The sequence below is a fragment of the Lepus europaeus genome, chromosome 12, assembly GCF_033115175.1.
Source record: "Lepus europaeus isolate LE1 chromosome 12, mLepTim1.pri, whole genome shotgun sequence".
Lineage (NCBI taxonomy): Eukaryota > Metazoa > Chordata > Mammalia > Lagomorpha > Leporidae > Lepus > Lepus europaeus.
In genome coordinates this window covers 90,325,012-90,349,279 of record NC_084838.1, presented here as the reverse complement: position 1 = coordinate 90,349,279, position 24,268 = coordinate 90,325,012, and the positions used below count along the sequence as shown (strand labels likewise).

The following is a 24,268-nucleotide window of genomic DNA, read 5'->3' as shown; positions in this document are numbered from 1 at the left end:
TCTCAGATTTCAAATTTAGATCTTTGATGCATCTTGAGTTCATTTTTGTAGGTGAGAGGTGTGGATCTAATTTCATTCTTCTACATATGTACATCGTGTTGGGGCAGCACCATTTGTTGAAGAGATTGTCCACTCCACTGTATTGTTTGAGCATTTTTGTCAAAAATCCGTTGGCTTTCTGTGTGTGGATATATTTCTGGATTCTCTATTCTGTTCCATTGAACTATTTTTCAGGGATTTTTTTTGCCAGTGCTATAACTTTGTAATAATCTTTGAGGTCAGGTATTGTGATGCTTCAGCTTGATTTTTCTTTACAGGATCCCTATGGGTATTCTGGATATATTGTGAGTCTATATGAACTTTGGATTATTTTCTAATGCTGCAAAGAATGTCATTGATATTTTGATAGAGATTGCATTGAGTCTTTTTTAAAAAAACTTTAAAAAAATTTTTTACTTTTATTTAATGAATATAAATTTCTTATGTACAGCTTATGGATTACAATGGCTTCCCCCTTCTATAACTTCCCTCTCACCCGCAACCCTCCCCTCTCACGCTCCCTCTCCACTTCCATTTGCATCAAGATTCATTTTCAATTCTCTTTATATATAGAAGATCAATTTAGTATATGTTACATAATGATTTCAACAGTTTGCACCCACATAGAAACAAGAGTGAAACATATTGTTTGAGTACTAGTTATAGCATTAAATCACAATGTACAGCACATTTAGGACAGAGATCCTACATGAGGAGTAAGTGCACAGTGACTGCTGTTGTTGACTTAACTAATTGACACTCTTGTTTATGGCATCAGTAATCTCCCTAGGCTCTAGTCATGAGTTGCCAAGGCTATGGAAGCCTTCCAAGTTCACTGACTCTGATCATATTTAGACAAGTACATAAAAGACAGGGTGAGGATAGTAACCAATGATCCTAAGAGTGGCATTAACCAGGTTTGAACAATTATACAGCATTAACTGGGGAAGAGGACCATCAGTACACACAGGTTGGGAGTAGAGCCATTGGTGGTAGAGTAGAGGTTATGATTACAAAGGAATGAGGCCCAATTGCCCTAGACAGGGTCTAGAACAAAGGAGAGTCATTATTAGAGGAGCTAAGAAAGGTGCTGTCTAAGCTACAATTAAGTTTTCTGATTGAGGGGCAAATAGAACCTGATAGAAGGGGCTTGTAAGAGGCCCAGACCTATCTATCTCTTCATATGGGGTACATCCTAAGGGAGGTGTGAACCTCCTAGGGGAAGGCACTCTGTTGACTTTCATTACTTGGCTGGCCTGGGAGGAGAGCTGGCCAGGTAAAGGCAGGTGGTATCTCTAACAAGAAATTTACAGTTCTGCCTGCAATGTTGCTGACCCTACTTGGCCATCCCCTCAGCTGCAGTGGTCACTTTGGAAGTTGGGCTGAGTGAAGGGCTTTTCAGCTTAGAGCCAATAAGATCTGTGGCTCTGACCTGGGCATCCTTCGACTCCAGGGCAGGTCCATTTCCAGTGATCCAACTCTTGGCAGAGCTGCCAGGGCTCTTCACAAGCTGACTTCTGCTGAAGCCCAGGCTTACCACATTGAAAGCCACTGCAGTGGACTGGCCTGTTGGGTCTCCTTGAGGGCAGATCACTGTACAGATCAGCCATTAATAAGCCTGCCACCCATTGCTTCCGATGCCTAGCTTTCTTTTCCTCCTGGTTTGTGTTAAAGCAGACCAGAGGATGCAAGTCAAGGGAGTGCCCGTGTCCCATCTCTAATCTTCGGTGGCCTGAACTACAAGTCTGTAGTCACAGGCATGTTCTGTGGTAGTTTTTCTAAGGTTACAATGCCCATGAGGAAAATTATATTCTCACTTAAAAACTTTCTTTCCCTTTGGTCTGAAAGGGAGGTTTTTTCTACTTACTGTTTACTTTGCTGATGGCGAAGTGAATCTAGCTATGAGATTATTATTTAAGTACTTACTTTGGCTATGCTATTACAGAAAAATGTTAGCCATCTCTTTTATAAGGTCTAAAGATTAAATTGTGCATCCTACAGATTCCTTCATAATAGAATTAGTTTCCTACCTTGAAGAGAATAGAGAAATGAAAGAACAAGTTGGGCTTAGAATAGAGAAATGAGGGAGCAAGTCCTAGATCGCTTGCTGACAATAGCAATATTACATGAATACTTAGCAAACCGTTTCAACCATTAGATAACAACTTAAGAAAACATTTACCAGAAGGTCCAATGCCTTCTATAAATTTTAAGAATCATGTATTTGAAAACACCTCTTAAATATCTAACAAGGTGTAGTTTGTTTAACCAGTAAACTTAAGCACAACCATCTAAAATGTTTTTAGTTTCTTTCTACCAACAAGTTTAAAACATATGATACACAGATTCAGGTCACACAAATTAAAATGTGTCTTTGATTGATTTTAGCAGCTTAAATTCATGGACAATCTTATCTATAAGCCATTTAAAATAAAACTCTTAATAAAATTTCCCCATGTGGACATACAATATGTACACACATATAATATAGCATAATAGACCAATATAGCAATTTTAATAATAGCTTTTAAAATCTTTAACTCTTTTAGTAGATTGCCAATTGATTTGAATTGATTTTTGTTTTTAGTAACCTCAGTTAACCATACTTTCTCTCAGTTGGTACTGTTAATACATTATTGGCTTCATCTGTTTACAGAGCCATCCCAAAGTACTGAATACAATAAAAGTGGCTGGAAAAAGTCCATAGGAACTTATAGGAGGACAGCTAAACACAGAACCAACAATGCTTTAGTTTTATGAGCAGCACATCATATATAACTGTGGATGACAAAAGACTTTAAGTCGCCATGTTTAAAATTATAAACTCATCAACCAACAAGAGGCACTTGCTTACTTCACAGTATTTTTGAAAGCACCTGTAGGATTTTACAAGTATTTAACCCTTTAGGCCTCTGGGGCTTTCTCATTAAGATAACTATCATGTCTAGTAACACAAGATCATTAGACTTTTTAATTCTCAAACATTTGTATTAATAGCATTTTCCATTATAGAAACTTAAAGTCTGGTACCACATCACATCTTGACAGTCCTTCTAATATAATCCAATTAGCCTGATTAGTTGGTGTCTCTATAAATAGAGACATAGGTACTTCGATTTTTTCAGTTTGGCCCAAACTGGAAAAACCAAAGTCCAGGATTTACTGGAAATTTTAGAGACCAGATTGTTTGAAACTTTGATTTTTTGAATGCCTGTCAAGAATGCCAAGAGGGCTCAAAATCCAAAATATCTGGTTGAAATAAGATTCCTTAAAATCATGACATAACATAGACCAAATTGGATCATTGTTACAAGGTGATTATTCAAATCTTTGAAAATAAGCACATATTTAAATAACCCATAGCTCTTAATAAAAATGCATCTGTTTTTGAACAATTAGGATTTAACAGACATCAAGAGAACATAATAGATTACTTTAACACATTGCTTTCACAGAGCATCAGAGTTTAATTCTATGTCAAAGAGAAATTGAGCTTCCTGTGACCTTTTGCTATGAGGTTTCCTTCCTTTACCTTCTTTCATATTGGTGACCATGTTTCTGTGTTTCTGTGTGTAAGACATCTTTAAGCATCTTTTGCAGGGCAGGATGAGTGGCAACAAATTCTTTCAGTTTCTGTTTGCTATGAAAAGTCTTAATTTCACCTTCATTCACAAATGAGAGCTTTGCAGGATATAGTATTCTGGGCTGGCAGTTTTTCTCTCTTAGTACCTGGGCTATGTCTCGCCATTCCCTTCTAGCTTGTAGGGTTTCTGATGAGAAGTCAGCTGTGAGTCTAATTGGAGATCCTCTAAGAGTAATCTGACGTTTCTCTCTTGCACATTTTAGGATCTTTTCTTTATGTTTCACTGTGGTGAGTTTGATTACGACGTGTCGTGGTGAGGATCTCTTTTGGTCATGTTTATTAGGGTTTCTATAAGCTTCCTGTACTAAGATGCCTCTGTCCTTCTCCAAACCTGGGAAATTTTCTGCTAGTATGTCACTTAAAAGGCCTTCTAATCCTTTCTCCCTCTCCATGCCTTCAGGAACTCCTAGAACCCGAATGTTGGGTTTTTTAATAGTATTCTGTAGATTCCCGACAATATTTTTTAGATTTCTAATTTCTTCTTCTTTTCTTTGGTTTGCCTGTTTCCTTTCCTGTTCTCTGTCTTCTAAGTCTGATATTCTCTCTTCTGCTTCGCCCATTCCGTTTTTAAGGCTCTCTAATGTGTTTGTCATTTGATGTATTGAATTCTTCATGTCATTATGATTTCTCGTCACTATCACAGTTTGTTGTTCCACTAGTTGTTTCATTTCATTTTGATTCCTCCTTAATATTTCATGTTCACAATTGAGATTTTCTATCTTGTCCATTAAGGATTTCTGTAGTTCAAGAATTTGTTTTTGTGAACTTCTTTATGTTCTTATCAATTTTTTTGAGATCTGCTTCTTGCATTTCTTCTATCTCATCATCTTCATAATATTGAATTGGGGTGTCTTTTTCATTTGGGGGTGTCATAGTGTCTTCCTTGTTCTTGTTAGCTTGGTTTTTCGTTTGTTGTTTTGCATGTTGGAGATATTTGGTTTCTTCACTGTGTTGTTTTTTCTTGTTACACTATGGCTCTATAGTAAGTGGACTGTCTGCTTTCGGTGGAGCCTTAGAGGCTTGAGATGAGTGTGGACTGAGAGCTGTGTTTGGTTCCTCAGGGTTGAGGGTGTGTCAAAGATGACACTCCCAGGTTAGGTGTGGTAAATCTCTTTCTTTCTTTCTTTTTTTGATTCAAAGGGGAAGTAATTCCGCACAGCTGAACGTGATTGGAGGTAGTTAGCAGGCAAATGATATACCCACAGGAGCCAGAGATTGGAAGCTCTTTCCCAAGGACCACACAGGGAATCTGTGCTGCCCTCAGTGTGGGCTCCAATTCTCCTGCAGTCTCCCACTGGGTTGCCAAGTTAGATGCTAATCTCCTGTTATTTCACCCCTCCCCCCAGAGTCAGGTTTTTCTGCTAGGCTCAGGGCCGGTGCAGACCTGAGGTCGCCCTGCTTATGACGTATGTCCAAAATGGCGCCTGCTCTGTCTTGCTCACCTTTGAGAGGTGAGCGGAGAGAGAGAAACTTGTGTCCGTATCGGTCACTTTTTTATTTTTTTCCTCTCTCTCTTCTAGTTAGCCTGGTGAATTTTTCCCCACGGAGTTTCAAGCCTCGTTCCCTCTAGTCTCCTCTTTCCGCTTGCCCGCTGGTGTCTCGGGCTATTGAGGTTCGGCTCACCTCGTGTTCCAGCGCTGGTGCGTTGAGTCCGCCGCTGGTGTCCCGAACTTGGGCTCCCACGCTCTCCACGCAGGTCCACTGTGAATCACTAGTTCCGGAAGAGTTTCCTCTGCTGTTTCATCCCCTACTCTTCCTTGACCCTGCAGTATCTCCAGTTATATTAAACTGTCTCTCCCCCGGACTAATAGTGTGCTCCCTGCCTATTCCGCCATCTTGCCGCTCTCTCAAGAAATAATCTTAATAAAATGGGCAGTTAGTGTAGCTGCTGTATATTGTTCCCCATACCACATGCCAAAGCATGTTTCACTCCACATATATTTTTAATATTTTCTTAAGAGAAATAAACATGACACAGAGATGTAAACACAAATATTCTTCCTTTTGATTACTGGAGGGCAGAATGTGGTTGGATCACAGGTACCAAAACAGCCCAGCACAGTTAGATAACTAAAGTTCACAACCATTTGCTAAATATTTTCTGAGCAAATAAAAGAGAGGTGCTCAAAGAGTCAATCATAAAGGAAGGAAAAGGAGAAAGAAGTATGAATTTGATCAGTGCACATTATACACATTTACTGAAATTTCAAAGTACACATAAAATATGTACAGTAAACCCTTTTTGAATGTTTAAGAAGTAGGTCTGAACCAAAAATGATATTAACACATTAAATATATGTATTAAAGTTCTACACTGAAAAATGAATACATACAATTTAAAAATATTAAACAATTATTGTGCTATATGAATTATACTATAGTATATAGCATTTTTTTTCTTTTTTTTTTGACAGGCAGAGTGGACAGTGAATGAAAGAGAGAGACAGATAGACAGGTTTTCCTTTTCCGTTGGTTCACTCCCCAATGGCTGCCGTGGCCGGTGTGCTGGGGCTGGCGCACCACGCTGATCTGAAGGCAGGAGCCAGGTGCTTCCCCTGGTACCCATGCGGGTGCAGGGCTCAAGCACTTGGGCCATCCTCCACCGCACTCCCGGGCCACAGCAGAGGGCTGGATTGGAAGAAGAGCATCCAGGACAGAGTCCGGCGCCCTGACCGGGACTAGAACCCGGTGTGCTGGCGCCACAGGCAGAGGATTAGCCTATTGAGCCGCAGCGCCAGCCAGCATTTATTTTACTGTATGAATTTTGCTATTTGAATTGAACAATTTCAAAGGTCACATGAAACATAAAATCTATATTAGAAGTCTCAGGAGTGTTGAAAATATCAAAAAAATAACAAAACTATATATAAGCTATCAAAGTATACTATATCCAGCATATTAAACTTCTGGTATTTCTTCAAAAGGAAAAAAACAACTCATTGAAACATGTTAGAGGACCAGAAAGAGAGTAATATTTATATTATATAATATTTATAATATATAATATTAGTATATTATGAAAAAGTAAAAATAGTTGAAAAGCCAGATGGAAGACAACATAAATGGGAATCATAAAAACAAAATCAAACAAGGATTGTAGGATTCTTTGAAGATGTAATGGGAACAACAGGGCTGGCGCCATGGCTCAATAGGACAATCCTCTGCCTAGCGGCGCTGGCACACCGGGTTCTAGTCCCGGTTGGGGCGCCAGATTCTGTCCCGGTTGCCCCTCTTCCAGGCCAGCTCTCTGCTGTGGCCTGGGAGTGCAGTGGAGGATGGCCCAAAGTCCTTGGGCCCTGCACCCTATGGGAGACCATGATAAGCAGCTGGCTCCTGGCTTCGGATCAGCACAGTGCGCCAGCCGCAGCGGCCATTGGAGAGTGAACCAATGGTAAAGGAAGACCTGTCTCTCTGTCTCTCTCTCTCTCTCACCATCCACTCTGCCTGTCAAAAAAAATTGGGAACAACAGAAAATCCATATTTAATTCAAAGTTGAAAAGGTGATGGGTGGTGGTTTTATTAATGCAAATAGTATTAGAGAAAAAAGCACAAGTCACTTGTACATTGCAGTCAGTTCCATATTGTCATTTAATACCTGAATGCAGTAGTGACAGAGCTTTGTCTCAGACCCTCTATTTAGGGAAACTCATGAGTTATGACTTAAGAGGGCTTATTTATCCCAGGTTGCACTTTATCCCTAAACCCATGCAGAGAGTTCCTATCGGGTCTCAACAAAATAACGTAGCACTTCGGGGCAAAGATGCAGCCTAGGAGCCCTGCACTGGAGGCCAAGATGGAGAAGACCTCCACAGCCACCATGACCTTCCCCTTGGTGCTGTGATAGACAGGCAGGAAGGTGACCCAGACGCTACAGAAAACCACCATACTGAATGTCAGGAACTTGGCCTCATTGAATGTGTCGGGCAGGTTCCTGGCTAGGAAAGCTACAGTAAAGCTGCCCAGGGCCAAGGAGCCCAGGTATCCCAGGACACAGTAGAAGGCAGTGGCTGAGCCCTTGTTGCACACAATGATGATGTGTGCATATTCAGCGTGTACATCTGTGTCGATGAAAGGAGGAGAGGTCCCCAGCCATATTCCACAAAGGGTCAGTTGGATGAGGGAGCAGATGGGAATGACAGCATTAGGCGCCCCTGACACCAGCAAATGCCGAATTCTTCTCCCTGGAGCAGTGATCTTGAAAGCTAGAACCACAGTAATAGTTTTGGCCAAGACAGTGGAGACAGCCACGGTGAACACCATCCCAAATGTAGTCTGCTGGAGGATGCAGGTGGCCGTGTTGGGACGTCCAATGAAGAGTAAGGAGCAGAGAAAACAGAAGGTGAGGGAGATGAGGAGGACGTAGCTGAGAACCCGGTTATTGGCCTTGACGATGGGAGTGTCTCGGTGCTTCACGAAGATGCCCAAAGCAAGCACTGTGAGGACAGAGAAGCCCAGAGCTGTGCAGGCCAGGGACTTCCCCAAGGGGTCTTCATAACCAAGAAAGGTCACAGCTTTCTGGAGGCATTGGTTTCGCTCCACATTAGCGTACTGATGATCTGCACACTTCATACACTGATCCATGTCTGGTGAGAAATTCATATTGTCATCAGTCCAGAGTCATATTTCTCATGCATAGATCTCCCTACTCCTAATTCTTCCAACAGAAGCTAACTGGACTCATTGAGCCAATTTCTTTTCTTTTTTCTCCATACAGCAAAATAAAAAAATGTTATGTTATAAATTATTCCAATTTAGTCTTCCATTTTCATATGGTTCAAAGTTATTATTTTTTCTTCTTATTTACTACTATGTGGCATATCCATTAGAGCATGTTTTTCTTGTCACAGAATACTATTATGTCTATACATAGAATTAATTTCAGTGCTAATTTCTTTGGTTAATTCATTAAATGAGTAGTTATTAAGAAACAACCACAAGTTTGATAATTTACTGCATTTAAGGGAAACATAAGGCTACATCAAACCTATTGTGAAAAACTGAGTTCAAATATGTGTTTATTTAGGTGTGCATTTTGAAATCTATACCTTTTCTTATGAATTTTCTGTGAATTTTTTGAAAGCCACTAGTATATCTAACCATAATACTTTCTTTCTGATATAGTAAGTACTCTCATTCTATAATAAGTTGTAATTTATTCTACAAAATATGTTGGTATAATTTTAGTTGAAAAGTCATTTAATCATCAAATGAAATAGTTAGTACAATTAATACTAATATTGAGTTTTCCCAACAGTGAAAATTCTTTATCACTTCATGTATTCCATTCATTTACTTTTCTAAATGCTATTTAAGTTTTTAGGCAGACTGTTTGAAAACTGTGTGACATTTATCTCTCAGTATATCCCACATTTCAGATATAGTAAATGTTATTTATAATTTCATTTTTAAATGGCATAGAATGGAATGTAGAAATGGGCTTTTTTGATATTAAATTCCGCTCAATCATCACTAAATTCAGCTATTCATTAATTTAATTGGATTTTATACTTGCAATGTCATCTGAAATAACACCAGTTTCATTTTTTATTTCCAGCCAATTTTTCTTTTTATTTCTTTTTTTTTTTTTGACAGGCAGAGTGAACAGAGAGAGAGAGACAGAGAAAGGTCTTCCATTTGCTGTTGGTTCACCCTCCAATGGCCGCCGCGGCTGGCGCGCTGTGGCCGGTGCACTGCGCTGATCTGAAGGCAGGAGCCAGGTGCTTTTCCTTGTCTCCCATGGGGTGCAGGGCCCAAGGACTTGGGCCATCCTCCACTGCACTCCTGGGCCATAGCAGAGAGCTGGCCTGGAAGAGGGGCAACTGGGACAGAATCCGGCTCCCCAACCGGGACTAGAACCTGGTGTGCTGGCACCACAGGCGGAGGATTAGCCTATTGAGCCGCGGCGCCGGCCTCCATTTATTTCTTTCTCTGAAAATTATGTAGATTAGGACTTCCAAAACGTTATCTGGTAGAAACGCGCACAATGCTCATTCTTGCTTTCAATGTTGAGCCAGAAAACCTGATATGTTTTTCAGGGTGCCATCAGTGTCCTTAAGACAGTTCTGTACTACTGGTAATTGAGTAAGACTTGTGTTTGTTATCTACAAGGAAGTACCAAAATTTCATGGAAAAACACATTTTTAAATAACTGCATAGATTTTACTTTCTTGTGCCAAAATAAACATATCTTTTAATCCAATTTCCGTGAACTTTTTTGAAGAAATTTGCATTTGTACATAATGAAAAAGTGTTTAATTTCATTGCATTTTTGGCAATTATGGCGATTGTTATTTCTGTTATTTTCCAGAAAGTAGTGTTTTCTATTACTTTGCATAAATCTTATTTAGTCATTATATATAACCTTCAAAAATATATCTAGATTTGAAGTAGGAAGTAAATTTAAATAAAGAAGGTGAAGAGGCCTTTAAAGTGTGTTTATTCTAATGGCATTGCAAGATATAGGTATAAAAGTTAGCTTTATTCATCCAATGAAGAGATTCACCCATTTTTCCTTCTCAATGAAAGCATTTTTGTAATTTGTTATTATTGTTGAATCTGATAGTGGGCTCCAGTGAAGTTCTTGGTCACAATATAAATAATGGGAAAGAATTAAACTATGGATTCAAATTTAATGATATGACCAATCTTCATAAAATTCATGAAAAATACATTTCAATTTCACAATAAAATAGACTTAGCTTTCAGTTCCCTTTCTGAAGTCCTCTCATAAACGTGCGATTAGAAATATTTTTCATTTATTCTTTCAGTAATTTTGTTAACTTTTTTCCATGGAATTTGTGAATTTTATTAGATTTTTCAAATGTATTGATGTTTCACCATTTATACTATATTCTCTTGGTGTTAAAATTCTTCTCTAGATTTGTGTAAATATCCCTTTTCAGAATTGACCTGCATTTTGTTTTTTTAATCTCATTTTGTTTATTAATCTAGGTAAGTTTATTTACTTAATTAATTTTTTCATTAGAATTTACTTTAGCATTTTGTATGCTCTCTCTGTATTTTGTTTTTGTTTTCTTTTTCCTGTCTGATTTATCAAAACTTACTTTCTATTTTCTTTGTAGTTTCTTTGTATTTTCTAACCTGTGAATGCTTCAAGTATAGAACTTCAACCTCTCTTATTTAAATATGCATAGAAACAACAAATGTAAATTAAATATAAATATATTATGTAGGATTAAACATTTATCTCTATAGATAGTTTTGGCTCTACCTCACAATTTCATAAATAATATTCAACTTTGGACTTATCACTATTTTTGTTTTAGTTTCATGTTTTTAGGTTGATTATATTTTGGGAGTAGGCATTTTGGTGCCATTGTGTTAGGACACTTGTTAGGATGTCCCCATACCTTTTCTAAGTGCATGAGTTTAGATCCCAACACTAAATTAGATGCTGGTTCCTACAAATGGGAAACAGCAGGTTATAACTCAAGTAGTAGTATACCTCCCATGAAAATGTGAGACTCAGACTGAGTTGGGTCTCCTAGCTTTAGCTTGGTCCTGACCCACCTATCGCAGGCATTTGAGGAGTGAAGCAGCAAATGGAAGATCTTTCTATTAAATAAAAACTTAAAAAAATTAAGTCCAGGGGCCTGTACTGTGATGCAGCAGGTTAAAGCCTCGGCCTCCAGCGCTGGCATCTTGTATGTGCACCAGTTTGATTCCCGGCTGCTCGAATTCTGATCCAGTTCTCTGATGTGGCATGGGAAAATAGTGGAAGATGGCCCAAGTCCCTGGGCCCCTACACCCATATGGGAGACCCAGAGGAGGCTCCTGAAACTTCTGGAGGTTTTTTGAATGTTACACAAAGTGGTAATGTACAATCGTGCAATTTTCATAATCCTAACAGAATTTTTTCCTACCTTCATACATCTAATATAACATCTGAGCATACATGACAATCTCAAAAGTGTTTACACAATCACCTTGTTAATACCATAAGTACTGTGCAACCCTCCCTGCACCCTTGTGATGCTACGTTGCATTCATCATCCGACTCAACTGTTGTCTATCCTATTCAACTGTAAATCTGATGAATCAGAAAAAAATACTCAAAGAGGGTATTTTGTATTGTAATTTGGATGTGAATAGCAGATACACTCATTTCTTAAAAGGGACTTTCCAACTTGGGCTCTGTGTCAAGTGCAGTGTTAGGCACTGAGAGGTTAAGGATGTCATCAATGTGATATCAATATAACATCAAAGAAGGTGAGAAGTTGATATCAATAATACCATATGTTAACTTGGCCAATGGAGATGAAACTCAGGTAATGTGGGGTGCTGAAATGTGGCTTCTTTAGACAGTAATTCCCATAATGGGTCGCATATAAAGAATCTAATAATGTGGTTCAAGGAATAGGTAGTGTGTTATTTCCAGAGAGAATGTGATCAATTATAGTTAAATTACTAACTGAAGGAAAGAAAAATTCCTCTTCATTTCTTTTCCAGATCTCTAGCATTTCCTTGGAAGGAAGCATACACTTACCTGTGTCATTGGAAATCTCATTTTCTGGGCAGGGGATACAATCAAAACAACAGGAAGCTTTTCCCTCCTGAGGGGATTTCCTGAATCCAGGATTACAACTCTCACTGCATACAGAGTGAGGAATCTGAGGAAAATCAGATGTGTGTTGGTAACAGCTCACACTTTGACCTAAATCTCTGATCATTACAGTGTTTTATATATTACATCATTAATTAGTATGCACATTCATATAAATGCAGTTTAGTGACTGGGTGCAATATTCATGCATAGGATCAAATATCAGAACACTGTGAACAATATGGTTATATAAATTGTACTCCTTTTTCCATCCATCAGAAAGTCTGTAAATAAGAATGTTTCTTAAATTGGAAGATCAGGACTCTCTAGCCAGTGCCCATATGGAATGCTGACTCCACAGCTGGTAGCTTTTTCCTTTATGCCACAGCACTGGTAAGGATAAACAATGAAGAGAAAAGTATAGGAAGTACACTCTGAGGGAAAATTGGAGAGAAAACTGCATGGAAAACCCCACAGGAAGAGGTGAAACAGCATGAACCTGTGTGGACGGTGCCGACGTAGAGCATGAGCTCAAGTGGAGTTGAAGCAGCACAGAGCCAGAGTGGACAACAGTTTGGAGACAGAGGTGAGGCTGGACTGCTGCAACCTGTGATGATAGAGCTGGAGGGAGAGTGTGGTGTGGGTCTGGTATGAGCCCTGGGAACGGGCGGCTGCTGGTGGTTACCTGTGGATCCAGTGGAAGTAGAGGGGATGTTTGATTCCCCCGCCCCCGCCCCCCAGTCTCTCCAGAACAGTGTCAGCTGTCTGGCTGAGAGAGAGTGGGTGCCATTTTAGATTAGGGCAGCAGCAGCTACACAGAAGCCTTCAGGTGCATGCATAGCAGCTGGCTGAGACAGGACACCTGATTGACAGTGCCGATGGCAGTGGTGAACCGGCAGCAATGTTTGGCCAGTGGCTCTAGTGTGTGAGTGATCCAGAGATTCTTGTGGAGGAAAAGAACCTGCAGTCCCCACTGACTTTGAGCCTGGAAGGGAGGTGGCTGGGCAGCTGTGTGGGTCAGTGCGGCACCTGCACCCACAAACTCCCAGGGTCAAAATGCCTAGGCAGAGCTACCGCAGAGAACATTTGCCTCTCTATTGATGGACAGACTGGCAGGGCAGAGAGAAACCTCTGGACCCAGTGACTGTGGGAGCCTTATGTGCTGAGACCTTGGGGACTTAGTGGTAACATGAGAAGCTGTAGGGCATAGGTTGGTATTGAATTCTACCACACCCAACAAGGGTGTTACCCTGGAAACTTGCTCAACCTAGAGCATTAACTAGAACTCCATGGCCACACCCACCACACACTTCTTAGTATTAACTGAAAGTGCAGACATTCCACTAAGCCACAGAAACATAGCTGAAATATAAAAGCCATCAGATTCTAAAATGTGCACAAGAGAAATGCCAGATTACTTTTCATAGGATCTCCAATTAGACTCACAGCTGACTTCTCATCAGAAACCCTACAGGCTAGAAGGGAATGGTGAGGTATAGTCCAAGACATAGAAGAAAAAAATTGTCAATCCAGAATACTATACCCTGCAAAATTCTCATTTATGAATGAAAATGAAATAAAGACCTTCCATAACAAACAGAAATTGAAAGAAATTGTCACCACTTCTCCACTTTTACAAAAGATGCTTAAGGATATACTATATATAGAGGGGCCGGCACTGTGGCTCACTTGGTTAATCCTCTGCCTTTGGCACTGGCATCCCATATGGGCGCCTGGTTCTAGTCCCGGTTGCTCTTCTTCCAGTCCAGCTCTCTGCTGTGGCCCAGGAGGGCAGTGGAGGATGGACCAGGTGCTTGGGCCCCTGCACCCACATGGGAGACCGGGAGGAAGCACCTGGCTCCTGGCTTCGGATCTGTGCAGCGCCGGCCATAGCGGCCATTTGAGGAGTGAACCAATGGAAAGAAGACATTTCTCTCCGTCTCTCTCACTGTCTATAATTCTACCTGTCAAATAAATTAAAGAAATAATAAAGAAGGATGTACTATACATAGAAACACAGGAAGATAACTATCACTATGAAAGGATGAGAAGGTAGAAAAACCCCCAGTAGAAGTACAAAAGAAATACAGAGTAAACAAGGGGGAATATTTATGGAAAAATGGCAGGGCGGAATGTTACTTGTCAATAGTCACCTTGAATGAAAATGGCCTTAACTCTATGGTTAAAAGATATAGACCAGTAGAATGGATTAAAAAACAAAACCCATCTATTTGCTGCTTAAAAGAAATGCATCTCACCAACAAAGATACACGTAGAGTGAAAGAGAAGGATGGACAAAGTTATTCCATTCTAACAGAAACCAAGAAAGAGCTGGTGTTGCCACCTAATATAAGACAAAATTGACTAGCATAAAAACTGTTAAAAGAGACAAAAATGGGCACTATATAATGATTAAAGGATCAATTCAACAGGAAGATGTGACTTATAATAAATGTATGTGCACCAATTACAGGGCACCTGGCTATTTAAAAAAATGTTAATGGACCTAAAGGGAGACATAGACTCCAATACAGTGGTAATGTGGGACTTCTGTGCCCTATTTTCAGAGATAGACAAATCAACCAGACCGAAAATCAGCAAGGAAATAGAGTAAATCGACACTATAGACCAAATGGATCTACTGGATATCTACAGAACTTTTCATCCTACAATTGCAGAATACAAATTCTTCTCATCTGTGCATGGAACCTTCTCTAGGATTGACCACATACTAGGCCATAAAGCAAGTCTCAGCAAATTCAAAATAATCAAAATCATACCACTATGCAATGAAGCTGGAAATCAACAACTCAGGAATATAGGACATATGCAAACACATGGAGAACAACATGTTCCTAAATGAACAGTGGGTCATTGAAGAAATCAGAAGAGTAATAAAAAAAATTTCTGGAAACAAATTTAGATGACAATGCAACATATTAATACATCTAGGATACAGCAAAGCTGTGTTAAGAGGGAAGTTTATAGCGGTCGGTACCTATATGAACAGGAAAGGTGCCAGAAATGAGATATCAGTGCATCTGAAGACCTAAAAAAAAGCACCAAACCTAAAATTAGTAGGAGAAAAGAAATAATTAGAGAATAAACCTTGTGCGGTTGTGTGAATGCAGCCTGTTGAAATCCTTGCTTAGTATATACTAAGCTGATCTTCAGTATATGAAGGTAATTGAAAATGAAACTCAATAAAGGGCGGGATGGGAGAGGGAAAGGGAGAGGGGAGGGCCACGGGAGGGAGGGAGGTTGGGGGGGGGGAGCCACAACAACACAAAAGTTGCACTTTGTAAATTCACATTTATGAAATAAAAAATAAAAAAAGAAAAAAAAGTAAAGCAAGAAATAGAAAAAAATCAGTGAAATGAAGAGCAGTTTTTTGGAAAAAATAAATTTATACACCATTGGTGGAAGTAACCAAAAAAAAGGAAAGACCCAAATCAATAAAATCAGAGATGAAAAAGGGAATGTAATAGCAGATACCACAGAAATAAAATCAACCATCAGAAATTACTACAAAGAGCTGTATGCCAACAAATTAGGAGACCTCAAAGAAATGGATAGATTCCTAGAAACATACAACCTACCTAAATTGAATCATGAAGATACAGAAAACCTAAACAGACCAATAATCAAAACAGAAATTGAATCAGTAATAAAGACCTTTCCAAGAAAGAAAAGCCCCGGACCAGATAGCTTCACTGCTGAATTATACCAGACATTGTTATTCTTAAGTTATTCATAACAATTCAAAGGGAGGGAATTTTTACAGACTTCTTCTGTGAAGCCTGCTTTACCTTAATATCTAATACTGAAAACGATGCAACAAGGAAATGGAACTATAGACCAATATCCCTGATGAACAAAGATGCATAAATCTTCAACAAAATATTATCTAATAGAATCCAATAACACATCAGAAATGTCATTCACCCAGACCAAGTGGGATTTATCCCTGGTATGCAGTGATTATTTAATTTGCAGATTAATCCATGTAACACATCACATTAACAAACTGAAGAACAAAAATCATATGGTTATCTCAATAGATGCAGAGAAAAAATTTGTTAAAATACAACATCCTTTCATGATGAAAACCTTAAGCAAATTGGTTATAGAAGGAATATTCCTCGACACAATAAAGGTAATTTATGACAAACCCACAGCCAGCATCCTGTTGAATGGGGAAAAGCTGGAAATGTTCCCCCTGAGATCTGGAACCAGACAAGGGTTCCTACTCTCACCATTGCTATTCAGTATATAGTCCTGGAAGTTTTACCAGTGCCATTAGGCAAGAAAAAGAAATCAAAAGGATACAACTTAGAAAAGAGAAAATCAAACTATCCACACTTGCAGATGACATGATCTTATATATAGGAGATCCAAATGCAGTGAGAGACTATTGGAGCCATAAAAGTGTTTGTTGAAGTGGTAGGATATAAAATCAACACAGAAAAATCAGTAGCCTTTGTATACACAGGCAATGTCATGGATGAGAAAGACATTTTAACATCAGTCCCATTCACAATAGTTCCAAAAAGAATTAAATACCTTGGAATAAATTTAACCAATGATGTCAAAGGTCTCTACTATGAAAATTACAAAGCACTAAAGAAATAGAAAAGTTGGGGCCGGTGCCGTGGCTCACTTTGTTAATCCTCCGCCTGCGGCACTGGCATCCCATATGGGCGCCTGGTTCTAGTCCCGGTTGCCCCTCTTCCAGTCCAGCGCTCTGCTGTGGCCCAGAAGGGCAGTGGAGGATGGACCAAGTGCTTGGGCCCCTGCACCCACATGGGAGACCAGGAGGAAGCACCTGGCTCCTGTCTTCAGATAGGTGCATTTCCAGCCGTGGCGGCCATTTGGGGAGTGAACCAACAGAAAGAAGACCTCTCTCTCTGTCTCTCTCTCACTGTCTATAACTCTACCTGTCAAATAATAATAATAATAATAATAATAATAATAATAAAAGAAATGGAAAAGTCTACCATGTTACTGGATTGGAAAACTCAACATCATCAAAATGTCCATACTACCAAAAGCAATTTACATATTGAATGCAATCCCAATCAAAAGACCAATGACATTCTTCACAGATGTAGAGAAAACGATGCTGAAATTCATATGGAAATACATGATACCTAAATAGCTAAAGCAGTCTTATATAACAAGAACAAAGTTGGAAGCATCACAATACCTGATTTCAAGACATACTACAGGACAGTTATAATCAAAACAGCTTGTTACTGGCACAAATACAGACTGGTAGACCAATGGAACAGTTTAAAAACTCCAGATATCAATCCATGCATCTACAGCCAACTTATCTTTGATAAAGCAACTAGATTGCCTACATTACACCTTACACAAAATGCACTCAATTAGATCAAAGACATAACTCTATGGCCCAATACCACCAACTCATTAGAGAACATCAGGAAATTCTACAAGACATTGGCATAGGCAAAGACTTCTTGGAAAGACCCCCAAAAGCACAGGCAATCAAAGCCAAAATTGACAAATAAGATTACGTCAAGCTGGGAAGTTGCTGTACTGCAGAAAAAACACTAATCAAAGTGAAGAAACAACTGATAGAATGGGACAAAATATTTGCAAACTACACAATTGATAAAGGGTTAACATCCAGAATATATAAAGAGCTCAAGAAATTCAAAAACAACAACAACAACAAAAAAACAATCAATCCAATGAAGAAGTGGGCAAAAGACTTAAACAGGCATTTTTCAAGAGAGGAAATTCAAATGGCTAACAGATACTCACAAAAATGCTCAGGATCACTAGCCATCAGGAGAATGCAAATCAAAACCATAATGATGTTTCACCTCACTCTTGTTAGAATGGCTCTCATACAGAAATCAACAAATGACAAATACTATAGAGGATGTGAGGAAAATGGTGCCCTGATCCACTGTTGGTGGGCATGTTAGCTGGTGCAACCACTGTGGAAGAAAGTATGGAGATACCTCAGAAATCTGAATATAGACATACCATATGATCTAATCATCTCACTTCTGGGAATTTACCCAAACTAAAAGAAATCAGTATATGAAAGAGTTATCTGTACCCCCATGTCCTTTGCAGCACAATGCAGAACAGCCAAGATATGAAATCAACCCAGATGTCTATCACCTATGGATTGGATAAAGAAATTATGGCATATATAAACTATGGAGTACTGCTCAGCTATAAAAAATATGAAATCGTTTCTTTTGCAATAAGATGATTGCAACTGGAAACCATTATACTTAGTAAAATAAGCCAGTCCCAAAAAGACAGATATCATATATTTTCTTTGATCTGATGTAGCTAATAGAATACCTGAAATGTAATGTATTGGAGTGAAATATACATTTTGAGAATAGATGACTGTTTATAGCCTTTGTCTCTTCTATTGAGGAAATGTGTTTTGTTTCATTTTGCTTTCTTTCTCTTCATATTATTTTGAACTCCTTTACTTGGAGTAGAGTTAACATATGATAATTAAGTATACTGTAAATAGAACATTGTAAAAACTAAGAATGGGAAGCTGAGAGAGAGGGGGAGGAAGGGTTGGAGAAAGGGTAGGAAGGAGGGTAGGGGAGAAATCCTACTATGTTCCTAAATCTGTATGTATGAAGTAAATAAGACTGCTATAACATGAATAAAAATTTAAAATAAGAAAATGTGAATTGATAATAAAACAAAACAAAAACACTTGGCCATATTGCCTTCCTGAGCTGTTCTGCCAACCTAGGTGGAAATTCTCTGAAGGGTAATAAAGAGAAAAATGTTACCAAAAATGTTGATTTTGTATCCTACTATGCTACTGAATTTTTTCATCAGTTGTAAAATCTTTTTGGTGGAGTATTTAGGGTTTTTTAAAAAATATATAAGATCATGTCATCAACAAAAAACAATTTAAATTATTCCTTTCTAATATGGATGCATTTTATTGCATTCTCTTATCTAATTGCTCAGTCTAGGAATTCCAGTATTATGTTGAACGAATATGGCAAGAAAGGACATATTTATTTTACTTCTGTCTTAGAGGAAAAGTTTTCAATTTTCACTATTGTGTATGATGTCAGTTGTGTTTGTTATTCAGGGCTTTTATCATATTGAATTATATTCACTCTGTAATTTTTTTTAACTTTTATTTAGCAAATATAAATTTTCAAAGTACAGCTTATGGGTTACAATGGCTTCCCTCCCTCCATGACTTCCCTCCTGCCTGCAACCCTCCCAACTCCCGCTCCCTCTCCCATTCCATTCACATAAAGATTCATTTTCAATTTTCTTTATATACAGAAGATCAGTTTAGTATATATTGAGTAAAGATTTCATCAGTTTGCACCCACACAGAACATAAAGTGTAAAATACTGTTTCAGTACTAGTTATAGCATTAATTCACATTGCACAACACATTAAGGACAGAGATCCTACATGAGGAGCAAGTGCACAGTGACTCCTGTTGTTGACTTAACAATTTGACACTCTTGTTTATGGCATCAGTAATCTCCCTAGACTCTTGTCATGAGTTGCCAAGGCTATGGAAGCCTTTAGGGTTCACCAACTCCAATCTTATTCTGACAGGGTCATAGTCAAAGTGGAAGTTCTCTCCTCCCTTCAGAGAAAGGCACTTCATTCTTTGATGGCCCCGTTCTTTCCACTGGTATCTCACTTGCAGAGATCTTTCATTTAGGTCTTCTTTTTTTTTTTTCCAGAGTGTCTTGGCTTCCCATGCCTGAAATACTCTCATGGGCTCTTGAGCCAGATCTGAATGCCTTAAGGGCCGATTCTGAGGCCAGAGTGCTATTTAGGACATCTGCCATTCTATGAGTCTTCTGTGTCTCCCAATTCCAATGTTGGATGGTTCTCTCCCTTTTTGATTCTATCAGTTAGTATTAGCAGACACTAGTCATGTTTATGTGATCCCTTTGACTCTTAGATCTATCATTATGATCAATTGTGAACTGAAATTGATCACTTGGACTAGTGAGATGGCATTGGCACATGCCACCTTGATGGAATTGAATTGGAATCCCTTGGCACATTTCTAACTCTGCCATTTGGGACAAGTCAGCTTGAGCATGTCCCAAATTGTACATCTCCTCCCTCTGTAATTTTTGAGTTTACTTTTATCATGAATGGATGAGAAATCGTTCAACTCCTTTTTTCTAAATCTACTTAGATTGTGCTTTTTGCCCTTCATTCTTTTAGTGGTATATCACATTTTTTGGTTTGTGCATATTGAACCATCTTAGCATCTCAGAAATAGATTTCCCTTGATGATGCCAAAAAAATTAGAGGGTGAGTTGTTAAATGTTCATATGTGACCTTTAATGACCAGTGAGGGGCATAAACAATCACAATAATATTTTGGTTATTTATATGTAAGGCGAAGCATCACAGTTAGGGCCAACCTACCTGTTTAATTCCTGTGGACCACTCTATCATCTCCTCAGATAATGACAGTTGTTGGCCATCTTGAATGTAAGAGGAAAACTGTCCTACTTTCACCTTATATCCAAGACCCTCTGGAAAATTCCAGAAGTTGAGAATGTCATATTTTGCATCCAGTTTTCTTTTATGATCCATATGCACTTGGTCTCCAGCAGGATTTTTGAATTGGATATTCTTCAGAAAGGGGTGCAGCTAAAAGAGATACATCATTCTATGAGGAAGTGTGCTTCATTGTTGAACAGTAAACTTGAATTAGTGTTTACTCTTCATTGTTTAATTTCCACTTTATAATGAAACTTTATCACAGGCATGCAATGAAGTAAAATAAATGAAAGCCTATGGAGAACTAAGGTATCATAATATTTATAAAGTGTCAGAGTCAATTTAAGAGAAAACACTAAAAGAAAGACCATCCATTCAGTAATCATGGGAATCCAACAAATCTCGAGTCTAGAGTGAATGTTCACACATTCATTTCCTCTCTGGTTGTTCCCAGCTGTTTGGCAAAATGAGGTTATCAGTATCTAAAGTGGTTTCAGAATTCAAAGAGACCATTGACATAACATATCCATTATTGTTCTCCTAACCATTTTCCCACTTAAAAGTAATTGACCTGTTATCATTGAATAACTCTATGACTTAGTATTTATTTTTCACACTGGAAAATAGGCAATATATTATAGTCTTCTTTAAAAAACATCTTGAATCTTATCACATTTCATGTTGCCACAGCCATTTTGTAATTGATGCCTATTTCTACCATGTCTAGATTGTCCTAGACACTGAAACAAGTGGAAAATATCCTGTGATATTGGAGAAAAAGTGCTGTACTAATGGAGTTGGTCACTTGTAGCACCTCTAATAAAATATGCATTGATGTTTCTACATGCTATGTAACGGAGGAGACCTTACATGCCATGGGATAAATGCCAGTCCTTCCTCATCCCATGTTGGTTGCATTTCTACTTGTTGAAGCATCATTTCATGAAGGGTCTGGGCCACAGCATACACAGCATTGTATACATTGTAACTCCCATCAGTCATAGACATGTCCATAATGTTCCTAGGCAGCCAGGCCAAAGAGGCATTGAGAGGACAGTTCTCTAATGTTTTACAGTCAGACTCAGAAACTGAGCAGTTAAAAGCAAAATACCAAAATTTGGTGAGATAAAAGTCTTCTGGATATTTGGAAGGACTAGCAGTCTGAATAAAATTTTTGAATCCTGAAATCTCCTCATGGTGATGTGAAAAAATCAGAGTCCCATGGAAGGCGTCAAGTAAGAAATTGTTCTTTTCAGTATTGATCACCCATTGTGAGGTTGTGATCCAGACTTTCCATATAATCGAATCTCTGTCAATACTAACAGTTAAGCCGAGTAGAAAGTCAGCATCACCGTAAATGATCACCACATTAGCTGATGATTGCCTGATCTGGCGATGATATGACCAAGCTTTTGTGAAGTATGACACTGCAGTGACTGGGACCACTTCCACAAAAGCTATACATACTTTATTCCTTTCCATGGCTTCTGTAATGTCTGAGAGAAATTGAATTCCTTTATGGTCATCTGAGATGGTCACGCCTACCCATGTCCATCTAAAATGAAGTAATAAGGAGACCATGCCAAGAGCAAGAGATGTGTCCTTTGGGGCCATTTGATAGAGAGAAGGAAACTGAGTGCTGTCACTCAGAATAGGGTCAAATGGCCCAAATGTGAGCTGAAGAGAAAAGAAAATTGGAAGCAATATGAGGAACAGGATCACCATAAAGTGTGGTCTCCAAGCCAGCATTGTGGTTCAGCAAAATAACTTGCTGCTTTTGATGCTTATGGAATGCTGGTTTGAAGCAGGATTCTCTGCTCTGATCCAGCTTCCTGCTAATATGATGGAAAGGTGGTAGAAGATGGCCACAATACTTGGTCACCTGCCACCCATGTTCAAGATGAACTGTAGTTCTTGGCTCCTGGCTTTGACCTGGCCCAGACATGGGTGTTGTGGCCCTTTGAGGAGTGAACCCATGGATGGAAGAAAACCCCTCTCTATTGGTTTCATTTTCTCTCATCTTGTCCTGTTTTACTATGCCTTCCCAATACTTACATGCATGCACATATAAATATATACATTAATAAATATTTTTATAAATAAACAATTCTTCTCAGACAAACCACAATGTTGGTTTTAAAGACCATGAAGCAAAGGCCATGAGTAGTAGGAGTGTTCCATATTTCAAATTATCTGCATCATGAAAGCTTCTCAAAAAACCTTATCAAACTCAGAGTTCAAGGAAACCCCTTTGTCTGCTTTTCTGCTCTCTGTGATCCCTACTCACAAAAAAAGGAAATGTGGGTTCCCATCAGGTATTTGAGTACTTGCCCTTTGAGATTATACACATTGAGAGACGCATATCAAGACTCTCTTCATTGTTTTAAGAAACCTGACAGTGTTACTCAGGAAGACATGGGTTTATTTCCTCCCATCCCACATACCCTCACCTGTGGAAATTTGTAAAGTTCCAGCAGTGTCCCAATCTGGGCACAAGTTGCCCACGATGTTCCTGTAAGTGCTGCTACAGACTTCCTTTGTCTTCTGCAGGTGTAATTTGGTACATATTTGTTAAATCCTGACAGCCAAGTGAGGGAACTCTCCAATGTCTTCCATTCCGTATAAGGGACATTATAGAGATCAAATCCTAGAGACATGTTGGGTAAAAGATGGGGGTTCTTGTTGATCTCCTCAACGGCAAAAACCAAAGCCAGGACATACTGATAGTTCTCGAACTTAAACCTGCATAGAGGGCAGAGGGATATATTAGGGAGAAAGCTCAAACATGTATTCACTTTAAATAAAATACAGTAACTTTTCCAGGCTGGATGCTCATTTCCCCCTGAAATCTTTTTATTTATTTATTTATTATTATTATTATTATTTTTTTAATTTTTGACAGGCAGAGTGGACAGTGAGAGAGAGACAGAGAGAAAGGTCTTCCTTTTGCCGTTGGTTCACCCTCCAATGGCCGCCGCGGTAGCGCGCTGCGGCCGGTGCACCGCGCTGATCTGATGGCAGGAGCCAGGTGCTTATCCTGGTCTCCCATGGGGTGCAGGGCCCAAGGACTTGGGCCATCCTCCACTGCACTCCCTGGCCACAGCAGAGAGCTGGCCTGGAAGAGGGGCAACCGGGACAGGATCGGTGCCCCGACCGGGACTAGAACCCGGTGTGCCGGCGCCGCAAGGCGGAGGATTAGCCTAGTGAGCCGCGGCGCCGGCCTCCCCCTGAAATCTTACCTCCTAATGGGGAAGCAAAGAAAGTTGGGTCTTTGAGGCAGGCATTAGACCTGCTTCTTGGGATGCCTGTATCTCATATCAGTCCCAGCTACTCTTCTTTCAATCCACTTTCCTGCTAATGCATCATGGGAGGCAGTAGATGATGGTTCAGATTGCTTGGGCTCCTGACAGTTGCAAGGGAGATCTGAATGTATTTTCAGGCTTTAGCCAGCCTTTGCCCTTGCTGTTTCAGGCATTTGGGTGATAGTGTGAGACACTGGAAGGAAAAT

General features: G+C 39.3%; 1 protein-coding gene across 1 annotated transcript; it reads right to left on the bottom strand.

The window, feature by feature from the left end:
* Positions 1-3,227: 3,227 nt before the first annotated feature.
* LOC133771347 (vomeronasal type-2 receptor 116-like) lies at positions 3,228-23,498 on the bottom strand (the record flags this gene model as incomplete). The annotated part of the gene is made up of 6 exons (XM_062207095.1): positions 23,211-23,498; positions 21,631-22,437; positions 20,683-20,910; positions 12,189-12,312; positions 7,395-8,265; positions 3,228-3,249 (listed from the first exon to the last, which is right to left on the bottom strand). Coding segments are annotated over exons 1-6 (2,259 nt in total), but the record flags the coding sequence as incomplete, so codon positions are not given.
* Between the last annotated feature and the right edge of the window lie 770 nt (positions 23,499-24,268).